Below are 18,930 nucleotides of genomic sequence, written 5' to 3'. Positions count from 1 at the left end.
GTCAATAAAGTTTTTATAAGAAATATAAAAATTCTGTTTTATTAAACTCTTATGAATATTAACTTATAACAAAAATATTAGAATTTCTTTTGTAATATAAATTAACAAAGCTTACAAATTTCTACCTTCAATTATTTTTGGAGGTATACGTTTGCTGCTTTTAGATTTATATTTCTCATAAAGTACATTGGTCCTTTTCATAACATAAACAGCAGCATGTAGACCACCTATATTTACACCTAGCATTTTTGTTACCCAAAACATGTCTCCAGCTGTTTGCAAAGCCTGCTTAAAAAAGATATTTATATGATCTTGAATTAAAATATTAATTTTTGTATTCTAAAAACATACCATATTAAAACTGCGTCTGTCGTAAGTAAGCAAAACTGTTCGACCTGTAGATGTCTTCAGGATTCGTCCTAATTCTATCAAAAATTGTTTATAAAGTATTCTGTTATCTACCATTCGTCCACTTCTTTTTCCAAATGGCTGTAACAAGTACTGGCATGAATTAAATAATATACTAACAATATTTTTTACATGACAATATAATTACCATATCTGAGACAACAATATCAACATAACAATCCTTAAGTGGTAATTGTGATACACTCCAATTTATTAAATCAATTTTACATCTAGAGGCAGATGCATCAATATTAGACCTTGTTCTAGTTACAGCTTTTATATGATTGTCACCACCAATAACATAAGACTGAGAGTAAACTAAAGCAGCCTAAAACATTTAGAATCAGCTTTTGTTATTATTAGATTATATGTAGAGAGAAATGAAACAAAAATTTGTCTATCAACCTCTATTGGAATAGATCCACCACCACACATTGGGTCAATTATTATATCTCCTGTTTTAGGTTGAGCTAATTGTAGTAAGTTATAACATACAGTTGCCCTAAGAGTAGTTGGTCCAAAACACATAATATTTCTACGATGCTTAGATTCATGAGTAACGCGTAAATGTGTTACCAGTTCATCTAGAAATAATGTAGTATACTATATACCTTGGTGTACAACTGATTTTGCAATCTTACTTACTGTCAGTTAATTTGCAAACAACTTCTAAATAATATGTAGATAAATCCACAAGCCAACAATATTTATCTTGTAATTCTCCTCCAATTGCTCTAGCAACATCTGCCGATTCAAATGAGTGATTACCACTTCTTTCACATGTTACTCTGTATCTGAGAATTTCATTTTCTTTAGCTTCAGATGGATCTTGACCTCTTTTTCTACCTTTATGTGTTGCGACAGAGGTAACTGTATTTGAAAGTTTGCGGTCTTTTTCTGCTATATTATACTCTTCAATAGTGGGATATATTTTCCCTTGGAAACTAGTAATAGATTTCCAAGCATCTAAGCTTTTTTCTAATTTCATACTATTGTGAACTGAATCTTTAAATAGCTGAAGATCAGCTTCTTTACCAGACCCAGTAAACTCAAATTTTCTTACATCAGCAATTATAAATATATTATCTATTGATCTCATTTGTTGTACCTGTAATTATGAATCTGATCTTAACAAGAATATTTGATGACAAATTTAATATTTAAGTGTATACTATATATAAATATTATCCCTAATCTGTTACAAAGCTTATATTATATAAAATTTTGGTTACTTTACACAAAGTTACATTTCTGTTTCATTCAAGTATCAATAAGATAATAAATTCAAATTGACTACATAGAAATAATAAAAAACTGTCAATACTTGTTCAAATTGATTCCGATATATATTAAAGAAGATTTTTCCGCGCTCCTTAACAATCTGAACATTTTTATTCAATTTTTCTTTGCATTCATCCACCGCTTGCCATTCGAAACCTGAAATTGTAACATTGTATAGGTTACTCCGTAGAACCACGTGCTCGCCTTAATTAAGCTGAAGATGTGCAAGTATTTACCTGTGTCCACAGTCGTCGCTACCGTAAAAACATCATCGTTGATTAACGATTCACTGAACAACTTTTGTAAATCCGACTCATTGTTCGCGTCCATTTCAAAATTTGATGCTTTTACATGTAAATTATTTTCAGCTTCCCTCGAACACGTGATTATGCACGTGACTAATGTCAAACTTACATTCCACGTGTCCGCAGACTACATCCAAGGATACTCAATGGAAACAAGGTAAACAATATACAAAAATATACACAAACACCTTAAGCCATTCTTCGAACATTATACCATTAACAGCTTTAATCAATTAAGCGAGGTATTCGACTTTCATAAAGTCATACATCAAAACATCATTAATTTGTTTACCTTCTCCTAGTATTCTATAACGAAAAACCACAAATTACATTTCACTTCTTTATGTTTTGCACCATAAAAATCCATAAGAAATAGTTCCAACAAAGAGACGTGTACAAAACAATATTACAGTTTTACCCTACATCCGTGTACAAATTTAAACTTCTTATACCTTAATGATTTATAAATCATTCCGAAAAGCCCCTCTTCGATCCTCCCGATCAAAATATCTCGTAATTCCCCCAAGAAGAATCGATTTAATTATCGATTTCCGAGTTCAAGCGAGCGAATAACCTTTGAAAGCGTCGCACAGGAAACGGTAAATAGTTCGAAGAGTGCTTAATCCGCGAAACTATTCATTAGAATAGTCAGGCGATCCGGGAATGCGGAAAAAGATAGCCGCCGCTCGAATTCGCGAGTGAAAGGCAACAAAAATCGCGCGTTCGCGGGACTCTGTTTTTGTGCAAAATAAAGAACACCTCTTCCGCGCTCATGTCCTCCTGATACAAAATGTCAATTTTGTTCAACAGTTTACAAAGTTTCTAACTTTTGCGAAATGTAACAACAAACGATGGCCAAACGCATCGCGCGGAGCCATTTTGCGGAGGGGGTGAGCGGGTTCACGGGGGTTTTGCAACGATAATGCACTATATATACGTACATCTCAGCGTTTATAGCGATGTAACGAAATTGAACACGCGATACAACGGCGTGTACGTCGCCGTTTCACGTTTTATCGAGCTGTCGTCGGCTGGAGGAGCATTCACCGATAAAAGAGCATTCTTTCTCTCTCGCATTCCAATTTATTCGATTGTCGTGGAATAACGTTAATTTAGTTAATTGCAACGTTTTTTTTATATCGCAGTGAAAAATCTAATCGTTTATCGAGAAAATGGAGTATACTGAGGACAATTGACGTAAATGAGCATTCGCGGTTACATTTGTTAATTGGAAGTGTGTATCCTTTGTCAAGTATTCAATTAATGTGTATTTACATATTTTTGATAATGAGATATTTTTTGTAAAAATTGTTCGTTGAGGGTTATTTATGATTGAATATAAATAACTCGGAAAAGATACTATTGATTCTTTATGGTATTTTGGTTATGTGGATGCTGATTAAATTAGATATTTATTAATAAACGGATAAATGTAACGGATAAGTGACGTAATATTGGAATTCACTCGTACCAAATATGGAACGGTAAAACAATTAGTAACAAATATTTCATCGAAATATGATTTATTTTCATGCATGCCAACTTTAGCTATAGTAAATAAATAATTGGTAGTCGAGGAGTGAAGAGAAGGTTAATAATATGGAATTTTAAAATATAGATTGCAAATTCCACGTTTCACGATGTTTCAGCGCGGCCGGCTTTATCAATATTTATCTTCTATTTGGCTTCGGAGCGCAGATAGTAGTTCCTTATCGACAAAGCGTAGATTTGTATACTCGGCTCGATTCGGTTTAGTTTTGAAAATTATTAAATCCAATTGAAAACGGTAGACCAAACTCGGAACGGATCATTGAATTATTAAGCGGCCGACGATTGAACGACCAAACGTTTCCTTCGGAAACCGCAACTGGTATTACAGAAAACTACTTACGGAGACTCAATTCTCGAGACGTTCATGAATATTCACCGGTGAACGTGAGTTGACGTTTGTAGTTGTCCTTAATTCAATTTACCCCGCGGATATTTGGAAAAAGTCATTTATTTTAGGAGTGAAACTGACACCGTGGCTTGCGAACGAACAGATACGACGTATCCTGCTCGAAAGAATATAAAAAGAGAGTATCAACGAAGAATTTGATCTTAGGATCGTTTCAGTAATACAATAATTCATACGACAGTAATTAATGTAGTTCTTTTTCTAACCCACAGTAAAGAATCGCTGTAAATCGCTGAAAAAATTTATTTAATGAGTACCTTTTCTGAATCTTGGTTTGATAAAAGTCATTAAATTAGAATAGAGGAGAGATATAAATAAACGAGGTAACGAAATTATAAGCGACATTTCCTTTTCGTATGGCTATCCAATATTTTCGCAACGCTTCCGGTCTTTTGCTTCCACTAATTCATTGAATCATTAAAACTTCCTTTGTCTTATCGATCTATCATGGTAATCCTTATTTTGCATCGTTTAATATTATTAATAGACACACGTTTTTCGCTAATTATCATCGATATAATCTATACGCTGGAAGGCTGGTAATTATATTTATAAACCGATGATATCGCAGATGCACGGCGGATAAGCTGTGCACACATTGCGTCTCATTAGGTAGCATCAGCGACTCCATAATCTCGCGCGTTTGTTTTGCTGCTTTTTCTTTAATTATGATTTTGAAGCCCCGCGAAAAAGACAGCTACTTACTCGCCCGTCGGGCTCCACTCATTATTAAACTAGTAGATGTAAAATGTCACCCCGCTGACGTTTAAATATTGAATTTCCAATTAGCAGGTAAATTTCAATGTTTAACGCGGTGGGTTACTATTGATTTCGGATAAAATACATCCTAACATCTGACAGTATAAATTCCGAATACAATGATGATTACGAGATTGCGAACTTAATACAATAAATGGATTATACGAGAAGGCAAAATATAAAATTGAAATTTTGATGAACGTTGATCTCAATAACCGACGAGTGAATTGGTGAATGAATTTTGGACAGCTTGAACTTTTATGTCATTAATTACTAATTTAAAAATAGAATAACGAGTGTACTATGCTTTAATGAGTTGCCCAGTAATTTGCTGTTTAAATATTTAGTCACTACATTAATCCATCGTAAACGCTATAGATATAAAAACGCGGCGATGTAATTGAAAAGTAAATATATTTAAAAGTTTCGTTACGAAGTTTAAAGCTACGAGCGAAAAACATCTGCTAAAACTGCATTTTCTTAAATATATCCACCATGAATGTTATATAATTACATCCTGAAAAATTGAACAAACAAATTCCAACCAAAAGAAGATCAGTCACTCAAACGTCTCGAACCTTGCTTGATTATTGATCCCCTGAATAATGAAATCTCTTATTTCCACTCAGTTAACCAAAAAAGAAGAGATTTCTCCGATCTCACCGAATTCAACGCGAAATTTCATTGACTCTTCGTTCCGAACGATTCTATTCGTAATCGGTATTTATAATCTTCAATTGCCAAACAGTAGCAAACAGCCGGAGACTTTTCCCATTTGAAACGGATGCGCCGAGAATGCCTGATCCAGGCTGCTCGGAAGAATCGGTCGATCCGGGTCGCACGCGCATAAATATGTAATTTCCTGTTATTCATAGACAATCGTCTGGTATCCTGGATTAAAACCGATCATTAGAATGTTAGGGGGCGTGAGATGAAGGGCGAGCGGGGGAGGCCCCATCGCGAAAGGTGGAAAAGCTCGCGGACGCGTCTGCATTCAGCCCTGGGTCATTGCAGGTCGAAAGTTCGCCGGGCCATACGTCTCTATACATAGATCCATCCGATCCACCCTTCTAACCACCCCTCAGCCGCCTGTTTCTCTCTTTCTCGCGCATCTTGTCCCGCGGACTGACAGCTGAAGCCAGGAATGACTGAAATATTCATCGGCACAAGGCGAACGAGTCGCGACCGAACGTCGATCTGTCAACCGGCTTTGACTATATAAATATGGACTGCCGGCGGAGCTGGCTGCGCCGAGGATATAGTTTTACGCCGGTGGAGAACGCCGGGGAGAAAAAAAAGGAAACGTGTTTTCAACATCTCCGGCGAGCCGACGGAAGCGCAATTTATTGAAAGCCCGCGGAAAATACCGGAAAATCTGGTCTGAAACCGGGGTTTGGAGAATCTTCATTTCTCTGAGTGGTTTGTTCGGCTTCAAGAGATTTTACTTTTGGCGGAATTTTGGGGCTTTTTGATGGTGGCTGAACGCTGCGCTTTGTAGAGGCGTTAGGTTGTAGATTTCGAAACGGTTAGAGGTTTTTAAGCGGATAGTAATTGTATTAGTATTGTCAGATTTGTAAGTTTTTTACCTTTAGCTTTTAGTATTCCGACTTCTGTGGTGGGAATTATATTTAGAGCTCGCGATGAATATTTGAAGAGATGCATTTCTCGAGTAGTCAATTTACGATATTGTTCTACTTTCCTCTGTATCTTTATTTGAAACGGAGCACGGGTACGATAACGCTTCTCTCAAAATCCAGTGAAGCGTGTCACGAGCATTTTAGGCGGGATAAAGGCTATCGTGATACGATGCTTTGTGTTTCAGGATACGTCAGCGGGAGTATTATCGAGGGATTACATTTCGACGAGTGTCACGGAAGGGTAGATTATTATGATTGTCAAGAAATTTAAGGTGATGCGTGAAAAAGGAAAGAAATTCAACAGTGTTATATGATAGATTAGCATTTAGTATCATATTTATATTCTTATCAACTTTCGTAATTAGTTTCTTCAATGCATATACGATAATATACTTTTATTGCAATGCGTATGCAAACCATCATTACCACTAATTAATCACACCAAAGAGCCTTTCTTACAGTCGAATATTACATGACACAATCTCAATTAAAAAATCTACGTAAAAGTACCTAGCAAGTCGAAATCTAAAAATATTTTATTAATGCAATAGTTTTGATGCTTTTTTATAATAAAGAAGAAGAATTCTCAACTGTAAGTAAAAACGAAACAAGTGTCTTTATACACGTTATAATCAAAAACAGATGTTAGAATAACAAATATACCTAAAAAACATCCAGATAAAACTAATTTCTGTAACGTTAACAACTAACACTGAAACTACCGAGTTAAACTGACTTTCTAAAATTTCTCTATAGAAACTTTAAAAGTGCATCTATCGAGGCTTCAATCGATCTACAATTCAGTTTGCGTATTACTAAATCAGTTTCCTTAATAACCTCCCAGAGAAACACCTCTTATCCTTCTAACCCTTTGCACTCAGAAGTCCTTCACTAAAAATATTCAACAGTTCCAATGAGTTATAGATGACATCCTTCGAAATGAATTGAACGAGGGAATATACATAGGTTAAGCAACAAAGTTATTTTAATATTTCACAAATTCACCGATTACAAGAAGCTTAACCCTCGAATTATCGAGCAGTTACTACGATTCATACGTACTCCCTACAAAAATTATAACAATAAATGATTTTCGGTTTCTCTAATTATAGTATTCAAGTGAAACTATCTATTTTCAAAATCATTACGACTATTCGATGCTTCTAAGATATTAATAATTCCGAAACAAACAAATTCAAACCAGTCTAAATGACTTAATATGTAATTCCTATAAAAATTGTAACAGTAGATTATTTTCAGTTTCTTTAGACATTTATTATAGTACTCTAGTGAAACTATTTATTTTCAAAATCATTTCGAATACTCAATGCTCCGAAGATATCAATAATTGCTAAACAAAAAAATTGAAACCAGTCATTTTGACGTGTACAGTAGTTCTAGTGTTAATATTCCATATAAGACTTTATTTTGGTATATCGAATCAACTGAGAGTCACCTCTCAAATGCAAAGGGTTAATAATCGCAAAAAGAAAACATCAGGAAAGAGTGATTCTGACCCGTCAGATAGTTTCACCGTTAAACAGTATCATCCAAGGGTGAAACGCGTGCACGTAATATATCGGGGGTCGCGGCGCATACGTTTAGCGCGACTTCGACGGTTGTTTGTCGTCCACGCACAATAAAAGGGCAGCGGAAGGAGGGACGCGCCGGCTAACTAGACGGCGAATTAAGCCGGCACTCCGAAATGCTTTTAAAATTTAAATAATGCATCGTTGCCTGACCCGTCTCTCGCGCCGCCGGAATTTCCCCCACGTCCCGCCGTTTCCACCTGTCGACCCTCGTTGCCTCGACTTTTTGGCAGTTTTTGAGAAACGCCGGACGTCGGTACCAGTTACCCGTTAACCATCGACGCCCAACGAAACGTCACGGCCCCCGACGTCCGTGGCCCGACGATCAGCCGGAAACTTCTTCTTCTTCTCGTCTCGCGCGGATTCGCGGCCGAGACGCCACTCGGAAATATATATATTATATAGATATATATATATATATCGCGCTCATCCAAGATATAAAAACCGGATTTCCAGCCGGGCCATTTCCGGTAATTAACGTTGAATCTTTTATGAGCCATCGCTAACCCGCCACCTCGCCCCGTCGATCGCGCGGCTGCCCGTTTCGGTCCCGTGAAATCTGATAAACGATTCATCGAACGACGATGATGCTCGCTGTTCGACGCCGGAAACATTGGGAATATTGGAGAAACCGATTAGGGTATCCTTTGTTTGTTCGTTAAACGTGGAAATCGAGTTTATTCGAGTTTGAATTGTTTTTATCGATTTTTCATTGGTTGAGAGTATTAGGAATGCAATTTATAGATAAGGGATTACGGAGTTTTATGGAAATGAACATTGTGAAATGGTTTGGACGAGTTTTTTAGTTGAATTTCATTTCGTTTAGAGTGTATTTCGAAACTGCCTTTACAGATATCTGGGTTTCTTGTCGATTAACGCTGAAATATTGACGTCTACAATTGGTAGGTATAGAATTCACAATAATGATACACGTAGAAGCTGTCATTTCCATAAGTTAGGGAAACTGGTATTATATTCGTTGAGAACAACATGATTGAACTCTAAAATGGAGGGTTTAAAGGACTCGGATTGTGGAAAAGGGATATAGGATGAGAATAAGGTTGATGGGTTCGCAAGGACAGGGAAATTCTAAGGACTGATTTACGACTGGATCTGAAAATACTGTTTACAGTCGATGATTGTGGAATCGAAATGAAATTTAATACAAAATGTTACCGTATAAGAATAACATTCAATTGCACATCTTTATCTAACACGTTTCGTTCCACGAAAATGTCGGTTATACTTTACTTACACACTGTATTGATTTTTAAAATAAAACATTAAGTTACATTCAAGTGTTCGGCAATTCTCATATATTTTGATACTGTTTCTTTGTTTTCGGTGCTTTAAAAATATTTCCTTACAAAAATTCGTAACATATGCACACGTGGCACTGAACGTTAACATTCACAAAAATTAACAATCGCTATTCGAACGAAGTTAACTTTCACAGCTTTAGTTTTCAATCTCCGCTTCGTTTAAAGGTACTCCGCTATTATCCGTCGGCTGACGTACAATTCTCCAGCGGTTCCGCATAAACTTGAGGCTTCCAGTAAATAAGTCAGCAAACGGGAGACGAGAAGTGTACGGGATAAATGATAAACGTCCGTTGTACAATTAAAACGCGAGTATCGGTCGACGGAGCAACGGATTCAAGCAAGGATTAGTACTCGACGATAGCGAAGGGAAGTCAAGTGCGCGGTTATAATTTCAAAGGAATACATTTCATTCGATTGAAGACGTCAGAAGGGAGTGGTCGAGTATCGCGGATGAAATTCAATAAACCCCCGGGATTGTAAAAGGTGGACCGGCCTTCTTTCTCCTTTCTCCCCTTCTGTCTCTTTCCCGCTCCCTCCGGCGGGCGGCCCGGTTTTGTTTTATTTAAACGCCGCTCTGCCGCCGGGACCGCCAATCAAAGGCAATTTATTTTTGACACAAATGCCCGGAAACTCTATCGATTCCTCCCGGTGTATTTTCCCACACGCAAATCTATGCAGTATTCGGCGTCTTTCCGCGATAGCGCAAATGCACGTACTATAATTACCGTGGCCCGTGAACGGCGGAAATAACGATCGCAATAGTGACAATAAAAGTAATGGTAACGCATACGTACGGTTGGGATTGAAGGGAGGCACATGATAACAACGGAACTGCGGTGTTTAATGATTGTATTACAGTGCGCACGGTAATATTGCGATTACAGACAACGTGAATAATGATATAGCGTACGTTATTTGTTAACTGTATGTTTATTCAAATGTATTATAAACATGTTATACGTAATATGATATTAAGTAATTTACAATAATATTGTTAAATACATAGCATTAACTGTTTTACACTACGAATATCAGTGAACCGAAGTATACAATTTTACGTAACAATAACACGATATTTCTGATTCTATACAGCACATTTGCAATTTCCATTATTTTACGTTTATATAATCTTCCTTTCCTATGCGTCTTCCGTTGTACATATACGTAGGTTTCTTCGTTATAATAATCTATCGTATACAATTAAGTCACAGTCGTAGAACAGGTAGCCGATGAATGCGTTGGCAGGAAGGAACTAAAGATTCCCAGATCTCGAGGTAACAGGTACAGTTAGCGGTGAAATCGGTTGAGGCTCTGCTCTTTCGTGATTATGATTATTGCCCGAAAGCCGATATCGTAAGCGAGGCTTTCTGAGCAACAATCAAAAGCATAAAGAGCGTTTGCGGTGAGCACGGTGACTTCCGAGGAGACGAGAGGTGGGGATTCCCTTGGCTTCCTGTAAAACAGAGAACAATCATTATAAATCATCGTTTAATTAAGAATCGCGGTCGGCCGTTGTTCTAATAAATAGTACTTAAAATCACATTGGAATCCCGGATCCAGCCGTGTAACGAAAGCAATTTTATTTTAATGGGAACTCCACGCGGAGGAGAGAATGGCGGAGGTCAGGACTGCCTCGCGCTCGTCAATCTTCTGGGAAACATGATTGAGATGAATGGGCTCGGCCGGCCTATCAGATCATAATTTTATTACACGGATATCGAACATGTGCTGCTGCGGGATTAGCCAACAAAAGGATTTCCTCGAGCCCTGTGGAACAGAAGAAGACTTAACGGTTATTAAAACAGCCTGAAAGCCTTTCGATTCGGTGCTGTACTTCGTTAAATCCACCGTGACTTGTAATTCCACAAAGAATATCGTTCCACAGAATCGTCTTGCGCTCCACAGCAAGAGCGAACGTTTGATGCGCCGGTTACAGCCGCCTGAAAATCCTTCTAATTTGAAATTGTAATTTCCATTAAGGTATTTCATGAGTTGTAATTCCGCGGAGAATGATAATAAGGAAGAACTCCCTCGCGCTCCGCGGGAAGGAAGTTCCGATTGTTGTTAACAATCCTCGGACGTCCTTTAACGTCAAACTTTACTTTCCTTAACCATTTTATGATATACAGTACCATTAACAATTGTAATAAGGATAATCTTGTATTCCACACGAGCAGGAAATGCTGATGGGTATCAAGGAACGTTCCAAGGCTCGTATTATTTACAATTTAAATTAGAGCTGTCCTTGTGTAATATTACGTAACGCAAGAAAATGTTTATACGAAGGATCGGGGAATTCGTGTAACAGGATTTTTCAATATTAATCCGTTCACAGAAACTAACCGTCAAATCGGAAATGGAGTTTCTTCTTTACCGGCGGCGTCGCTGATTCCAATCGGATGGCGGGAATTTAAATATGGCGCCAAGGTAAAGGATGTAACGACACTGTACAGTATTCTAACTTGACGAGCTTTCGTGGACTGTAACATTGAATCTCGATAAGTACAATGAATATAAATTCTAATACAGGAAACTGAACTACGGTTTTCATAGAAGTTCGAACCACGATCTACACACGAATACTAACAAACTGAACTCATGCACTAATCGAGCAAACAGCTAATTACCATGCACACTGCTAGTCAAACCATACTCACTCAATGAACTATAACGGATCCCTTCACAAAGCAATACATTATCTATCTCAAACACCCACAACCAATTACAGAAAGTAAAATACGAAAGCTTCTACAATCCCAACCCCATCGACGACGAAGCAAAAGGAGACATCCCATTAAACAAACAAGCCAACTATCCCAACGTCCCAGTCTTACGATCATCACCGAGAGACCTGAACTCTAAAACCCAAAGTGACTGCAATTCCGCGAAGCACAAAAGACGATCAACGAAAGCACGAGTGGTACGAAAGAGCATAGGTAAGCAGGCAAAGCGAACGGAGCGGCGGGCGAAATAGAGCAAACACAGCGAAGACCGCACCGAGTCTCACGAAAGAAGCTAACTAGAGCTGACGGCTAGACGTTACCAGAGGTCCAGCGGGTCTGCCGAATGCGCGGTCCTCGTGGCTGGCTGAAGGAACCGGAAGCGGAAGCGTTGGACCACGACCGCCGGTGGCTCGGACTCGAATGACGTAACTTCGAAACCGACAGAAGGGTTGCAGGTGCAAAAAGGGTAGGGGTTGTATCGCCGTCGGCCGTGGTGGGGGCACACGTGGCTCCTGCGCAATACAGAGTCCTGGAAATGGTAGGGAGGAACCGGGATGAAACGGGGGCGGGGGAGGCCGGACGGGTGGTTCAAAATCGCGACGAGCCGTCTCATTGCTCGACGTCCATTAGATATTCTCGATCTTTGTAATTTGACAATTAGCCGACGTCAGTCGGCGGAGCACCGTCACTCAGCCAAATGGCTGATGCAGCGACGCAAACTCCGGGGGTCGATGCACCGGCCGGGATCATTTATTTTATTAATTAGGCGACACCGTCGCTTCCGCGGGATACCTGACAACCCGAAACTGAATTCCGGCATCCTCGCCGCTGCCCCCGGATTACGCTCGCCGCGATTGATCCCATTATCCTGTGTACACCGCTTCCGTCAAGCCTTCATATCTTCTGCCAAATGTATCCTCTTCCTGGCTTTTTTCCCTGCTATCCGGCGAGAAGGTTTTATCGAGCCGGGAAATTTAAGATGGACGGGTGATTGGATTAAGCCTGGTAATTGGATTGAGTTACAGGTAAGTTTCGTTATTTTAACGTGGCGCCGGGTATTTTCGGCGGAGAATCGCGGTCGCTTCGTCCGTTTGCATGCTTAATTGTCACGTCTTGCCTTTTTTTTGGAGATTTTAGAACGTGCTTCGAGGTGGAATGGTTTTTATGGTGGACTTATTTTTCAGTAGTTTTTTCGTAAAGTAGAATTGACGGAGACTGACTTTGTCAGTGATGGAGTATGAAATCTATTATTTTGACGACTTCGGTGGATATTGAGTTAAGGCACTGCGATTTGAAAATTTGATTAATTTATTAGGAGACTGAATTATGATGCTTGCTCTATGTCCGTGTTTACTCCAAAAGTTAATGATTGATAATAGAAAATTACTTAGTTTAAATTTAATAAAGTCAAATAACGCTTAGTTTTGTTAAATTCAGTTTCAAATTTTTGTCACGAGTCTCACGCGATATTGTAGGACAGGCTAATAAATTTTATTTTTATAAAACTTACGTCTTCTTATATATAGGAACGTAATTCGGTTCGACAATCTTTTGCTAATGTTACAAACGTTGCGTTAAGATTTTGAAGTTGGATTTCTTAGATTCTTTCTATACAGAGAAAATGAAATAGTATTAGTCGATCGTAAAAGCAAGTCATAGTGTTGCAAACGGTTGCCTCGAAGAACGTCACGATCAAATTGCAAGATTATGATTCACCGTTATCAAAAGAAAGAAAATAACGTTCGCGCGAGTAGGATCGATGCAAACGGCTCTATAACTGATTCTCGTAATTAAATCGGCTATATTATGCATTCTCGAAGCGGGCTCCGTCAATGAGATTAAACTCATTACGCGGAACTCCGCATGAAAATTTTAAGCCAACGAATCAGGCGATTCGCTGACTGAATTTTGATCATTCAAAATCAGACCGAGAACTTTGCGAATTTAATACATCAATTAGCGACGACTTTAGCGGATAATAGGAAACTGTTTGTCTTGTGAAACGGAGAAACATGACAATTATTTTTATACGTACTTAATCATTATTGAAATCTTTCGGGTCAAGCTCTAAACATCAATAGACGTTTGAATTTATATTTTAATTTCTCGATGCTCGAAAATTATCAAATTTAAATTAGCATCATTATCTAATTCCTCGCTAGTGTTGAAAATAGAATTGAAACTATCATTGTTTTAATTACGACGATTGAATTCTCACGAACGGTGACAACAATGTTGTCCGCACAAAGTACGCTTTTGTCTTCCGCGAGACTGCCGATGATATCCGGTGCAACGAAGTAGTAACCAAGCACAGCTCCGAAGATTGCAGAAGATTGCGCGTTTCCTGTGGTAACGAAGCCAATAAGAGCACCGATCCTGGCCTATTCGAGGCCTGGTACCTGTAGCTTCTTCCTTAAATGAATCACGGAATCCTAAGACTCCGGAAGTGCTGGCGGATTCTACTGTTTCTCGGAAGTTTGTTCGGAAACCGAGCAAATTACGCTAATAATTTCCACGCTGTTCCATTTATCGAGTAACAAAGTTTACGACTACGGGAGAGCGCGTTTAAAATTCTTGAATAATGAACATTCTTACGATCTCGACGATCAAATCAGAATATATGTAGAAATTATTCGAGAAATAATCTAAATCTTCTTAATTACAGCAAGAAGCCAGTAAAACTATCATTATATCCTGCATATAGAAAAATATAAACACACGATTTTCCACTCTCATACAGAAGATAATACAAATTTCTTATACAACGTTAAAAATTACTAAGTCCCACCCTTTAAAAATAAAAATTAAATCTTACAATAACAAATAAAATATAAAGCGTTGAATTCTACCATTCAATGATTCATCGTGCGTTTCTCAAAAAATAAATACAAGTTTACAACACAAATCGAGTGCAAAGGGTTCAACCGAAATAACGATGGAAACCGTGTACCTCGGTATAAATTCGAATCCGTTTCGAAATCACATCAATTCCTAACAAATCTAATCTCCAATTACTACACCGTAATTTCAGGACTCCGCGAATCAATATTCAATACACTTAAATTACCTGAATCGATGAGATTACCTCTAAAAATAGAGAAGACGGTCCCGTCCGCGCGGCGTACAAAATGGCGGCGCCTCGCGGCGTCCCCGTTCGGACATGTAAATCCCCGGGGCACGCGTGACACCGCGTGTCGTTATAGTATTGTTCCAGGAAGAGCGCGATGGAACACGGTGCAAGAAAGTGCATTGCCCTGCGGTCCACGGTCGCCGATCTGCGCCAGGATCGTTCCGAGGGGATCGACTGTAGTGGTTCGAGTCTCGATTCCGATACAAGGTCACGCGACGAGGAGCATGAGTAATCCAGCCGTGGTCAACGACATGTTATGCAACACGGCTGTAATAATCCTCTGGTGTCGATTCCCCGCGCTGTCCCCCTCTTCCTTTCTCCTCGTGTCCTTTCCATGGACTACGGAGTGTACACGGTGTTTCTCAATGAACCGTCCTTTTGAATCCAGAATTTTATCCCAGAAGATCGGCCCGCGACGTTTCTTTCCGAAGTATAGTATCCCTGCGTTGAAGGTTGTTAGGATTAATCGAAATAACCCTTTGCACTTGGGAGATTTTTATTGGAAGATCGACACTTTCCGATGGAACATGGACGACACTATTTGAACGAACTGATAAAAACGTGAATTAAAAGACAAAGCTATTTTATATAAATATTTCAGATATTGTTAACCTTTGCAGATGAATGTCGACATTTCGCCGAGATCAAACTTTCATATTTCGAATACTGAGTTGTGAACGAATGATTTGATAACTCAAATAGCAAGGGATCGGTGCATAGTTTCCTTTTTGTCTATTATTTAAGCATCCGATATATAATTTGGCCGAATCTGCTGAAGGTTCTGTGTTTTTCGAAGAATCTTCGTCCGTAAAGGGTTAATGTATAACACTTTGTAATTTTATGTCGAATCAAATAACTGAGAGTCATCTCTCGAGCGCAAAAGGTTAACTGCTATGAGAGTTGTCGCAGATGTTTAGTCGATTTATGAAGAGGATTCTATTAGAGATGCAATGACTCGAGAGTTCCTTTGTCCAGAAGTATTTCGCTGGAAATACTCGATATATTGTAATCAAACGCGATATTTTCTGAAACTAACTTCAAGAGGAATCGCATATAAATCAAGGAATTAAATATCAAACTATAATCTTGCTGTATCAAATCAGGCGACTGGATCTTTAGTGCAAAGGGTGAAGATCAGAAAATTCGATTAGAATTATCCTAGAATCGAGACGAAATGGAAGAGAATCGAATAAAGTGGAACAGAGTAGAATCAGACGAAACTAAGGAAACCTTTAAAACGGTCGCCCGAAATTAAAAAGCATCTCGACCTCCTCTTAATTTATGAAGGGTCACGTAAACCTACTTCTATCGGCCGAATCCTTTATCCCTTCCAACAGCAAAAGTATCAATCATGTTACCCCAAGCCCACACCGATACCCGGCAACACTATCAAACGTTTCTTCCCATGGGCCCGTGAGTTCTCCGTGAATTCCGAGTAAAAAATACTCTCCACATCGCGGATCGGGCTGTTAGAGATCGCCGGCGCCGATAGTCTTATTCAGCCGTAACAGGAAATAGACCGCCGGTCCGGATCGCGGTCAGGGAAAGACGCAGAAATAAATCGGGCGCGATTCTTTCCCGCGTATTCCTCTTTTTAGAGACACGTAATCCGATGTGTGTCGTGCTTTTAGCCGTGTCCCCGCGCTGGGACACGAGTTTTTTTACCCTCGGAAATCCCGCCCAGCCTCGTACACGCTGAGAAACGAGCACGTGCTGGCTCCTACTCGAGGAGGAGAGTCCTCGAGATGTGAATGAGAAAAAAAAAGGTGGAGAGGTAACGGGAGCAAGAGAGAGAGAGAGAAAGAGAGAGCGCGCGAGAGAGAGAGAAGGAAGGAGAGGGTAATATTCACGAGCCGCTCTGGGCAAATCTGCTCTCCATCGAAAGCATCGACGACGATTCGAGGCCTGATAGAATTGGGATCCTTGAACAAATACCTCAAGTTCCGAACGAACCCGCCCCGGCAAACCGTATCTAATAGAATCGAAAATTCTCCCCTGCCTCCCCACCTGCCTCTTCAAATCGTACCGCCTCGAGCTATCTCGAATTTCATTTTACACCTTTGTTTAACCCTAATCGGACCACGATGCGAGTCGCGCTTGAACTTTTTACTGAAATTTTTTGATTTCGTATTGCAAAGGTTTTTTTGTGCTTTTAAAATTTGGGGCCTTGATTAAAATTTAATCATTCCTTTCATTCTCATAAGTGACTGAGAGTTACAGAGATTCGTTCTAAAACACGTGGTACGATTAGGGTTAAAGATCTGGCTGCATTGAAAATATATCTTTTCGAAGAGGAAGGAAAATGTTGGTAGCTGGTGTACAGATTGTTTTGCAGTTCTTTTAGACGAGATTAGGAGGAAACGAAGCTCGAAGTTGAATGATTCTTGGATAAACTGTTAAGTCCAACAGCGCAGAGGAGATATACTTTTCCAAAGCTTGGACCTGTAGCCACAGGATATTACAGAGGAGCAACAAGATGATACAAAGATCACGGTAAAGTACTTCCTGCCCGAAGTACCAATCAAAGGATATCTCTTTGCGACTTCCAGAATATGCAGAACAGCTTCGCGGCGAGAGGAGCGGGGCCGACCGCAGAGATCAATCACGAACGTCGCAAAAAAGAACCTAGCGCGAGATCCTCGTAGAGGAAAGGACTCTCGTTTGGATACCTCAGGTTTCCCCGCAACGACGTTCGAAAATCCAGCGGAAGAATTCTTTGAGGAATATAATAAGAATCGGCGCGCGAGACGAGAATTCTGAGAGGCTCGCCGTACCGGCCGGTTCTCACGGTGCGCGCAAGAACGTGTTTATAGTCGAAGCTTGACCGTAAAGGCAGACCACAACCACAAATCAAAAAACACCGTCCGGTGCGTCCATAAAACAAATACAATCGCGTTAGGAGCATGCGGGAGATTAGATCCTAAATTCCCTGTTAGAACGTTTACCTCTACGGCCGGAGCGACGCGGAAAGATCGTCCTGCGGGCGAACGGCGTCGCACGTGAACGACACCAGATCAACGTGCAGGAGGTTGCATTAATTTATGTATCGCTCGCCGATAGAAAGGAGACATCCGAAAGGAATGCGGATCTATAGTCGATCCAATGAGACGAGACAGTAGACATAAAACATTCACGAGCTAGGCATAACGATCGCCGGCACGCACAGTTATCCGAGTCGCATCTAAGTTAGCAACCACTTATTTTCGATTGCATTCGCTGTCTCATTTGGCTGGACAGATCATAATTGGCCGGAGCGAAGGGAGCGCTCCTCTCGTGCGCAGTAATAAATTCGTCCATATCATTGCACGGTAATTAATCAATACCTGAAACAAAATACACGGTGAAAGGCTATTCTTGCTCTTGTGCCATTCTCGCTATCAGATTTCCATCTATGCATGATACTTCGAACGTGACCGTCCGTCTATCCCTGATATCGCAGCATTCACGCTCCTTCGTATTGTTTCCACGGTAATGAAATGAGACAAGAATGCCAATTAGGTAATCGCATATGAATCGCGCGCTCCTTATGCAACGGCGAATCGATTGCTTGTGTTGTATATGTTAACGCATTGCGTACCGGTAACGAAATCTCGTTTTTCGCATTGAAAAAATATAAAATTTAATTTGAATTGATTAACTATTTAAAATATATTACATAACAATATATCTGAGTTTTTCTATGTAGTGATATAAGTTGACCTCAGTGAAAATTGCCATTCGCACGATTCAGTTTTCTGGAAATTAGCCGGTACGCAATGTGTTAATATTTATCGCTTACGATCGAAACTAATTCACTGATGACAACTTAGCTTTGACAAT

General features: G+C 39.5%; 1 protein-coding gene across 2 annotated transcripts; it reads right to left on the bottom strand.

The window, feature by feature from the left end:
- Window positions 1-10: 10 nt before the first annotated feature.
- LOC116427883 (tRNA (guanine(6)-N(2))-methyltransferase THUMP3) lies at window positions 11-2,885 on the bottom strand. 2 transcript variants are annotated; one of them, XM_031978716.2, is made up of 7 exons: window positions 1,926-2,874; window positions 1,733-1,845; window positions 1,054-1,516; window positions 814-992; window positions 557-736; window positions 352-489; window positions 11-285 (listed from the first exon to the last, which is right to left on the bottom strand). In XM_031978716.2, exons 1-7 carry the CDS (start codon window positions 2,017-2,019, stop codon window positions 112-114), a joined length of 1,341 nt encoding a protein of 446 aa, XP_031834576.1. In that variant the 5' UTR covers window positions 2,020-2,874; the 3' UTR covers window positions 11-111. The 2 variants fall into 2 exon arrangements, with proteins under 2 accessions (XP_031834576.1, XP_076224640.1); XM_076368525.1 differs by lacking the exon at window positions 1,733-1,845 and having other exon boundaries at window positions 1,926-2,885.
- Between the last annotated feature and the right edge of the window lie 16,045 nt (window positions 2,886-18,930).

Source organism: Nomia melanderi, chromosome 6, assembly GCF_051020985.1.
Source record: "Nomia melanderi isolate GNS246 chromosome 6, iyNomMela1, whole genome shotgun sequence".
NCBI classification, from domain to species: Eukaryota; Metazoa; Arthropoda; class Insecta; order Hymenoptera; family Halictidae; genus Nomia; species Nomia melanderi.
The sequence above is the reverse complement of the archived record's forward strand: the minus strand, read 5'-3'. Positions and strand labels throughout refer to the sequence as shown.

Bases quoted from the DNA above. Each gene is read 5' to 3' on its own strand.
- LOC116427883 (XM_031978716.2), bottom strand. From the start codon at position 2,019: ATGGACGCGAACAATGAGTCGGATTTACAAAAGTTGTTCAGTGAATCG. The intron at 1,846-1,925 runs GTAAATACTTGC...TTACAATTTCAG, and splicing joins AGCGACGACTGTGGACACAG to GTTTCGAATGGCAAGCGGTG. The intron at 737-813 runs GTTGATAGACAA...TAAATGTTTTAG, and splicing joins GTGGATCTATTCCAATAGAG to GCTGCTTTAGTTTACTCTCA.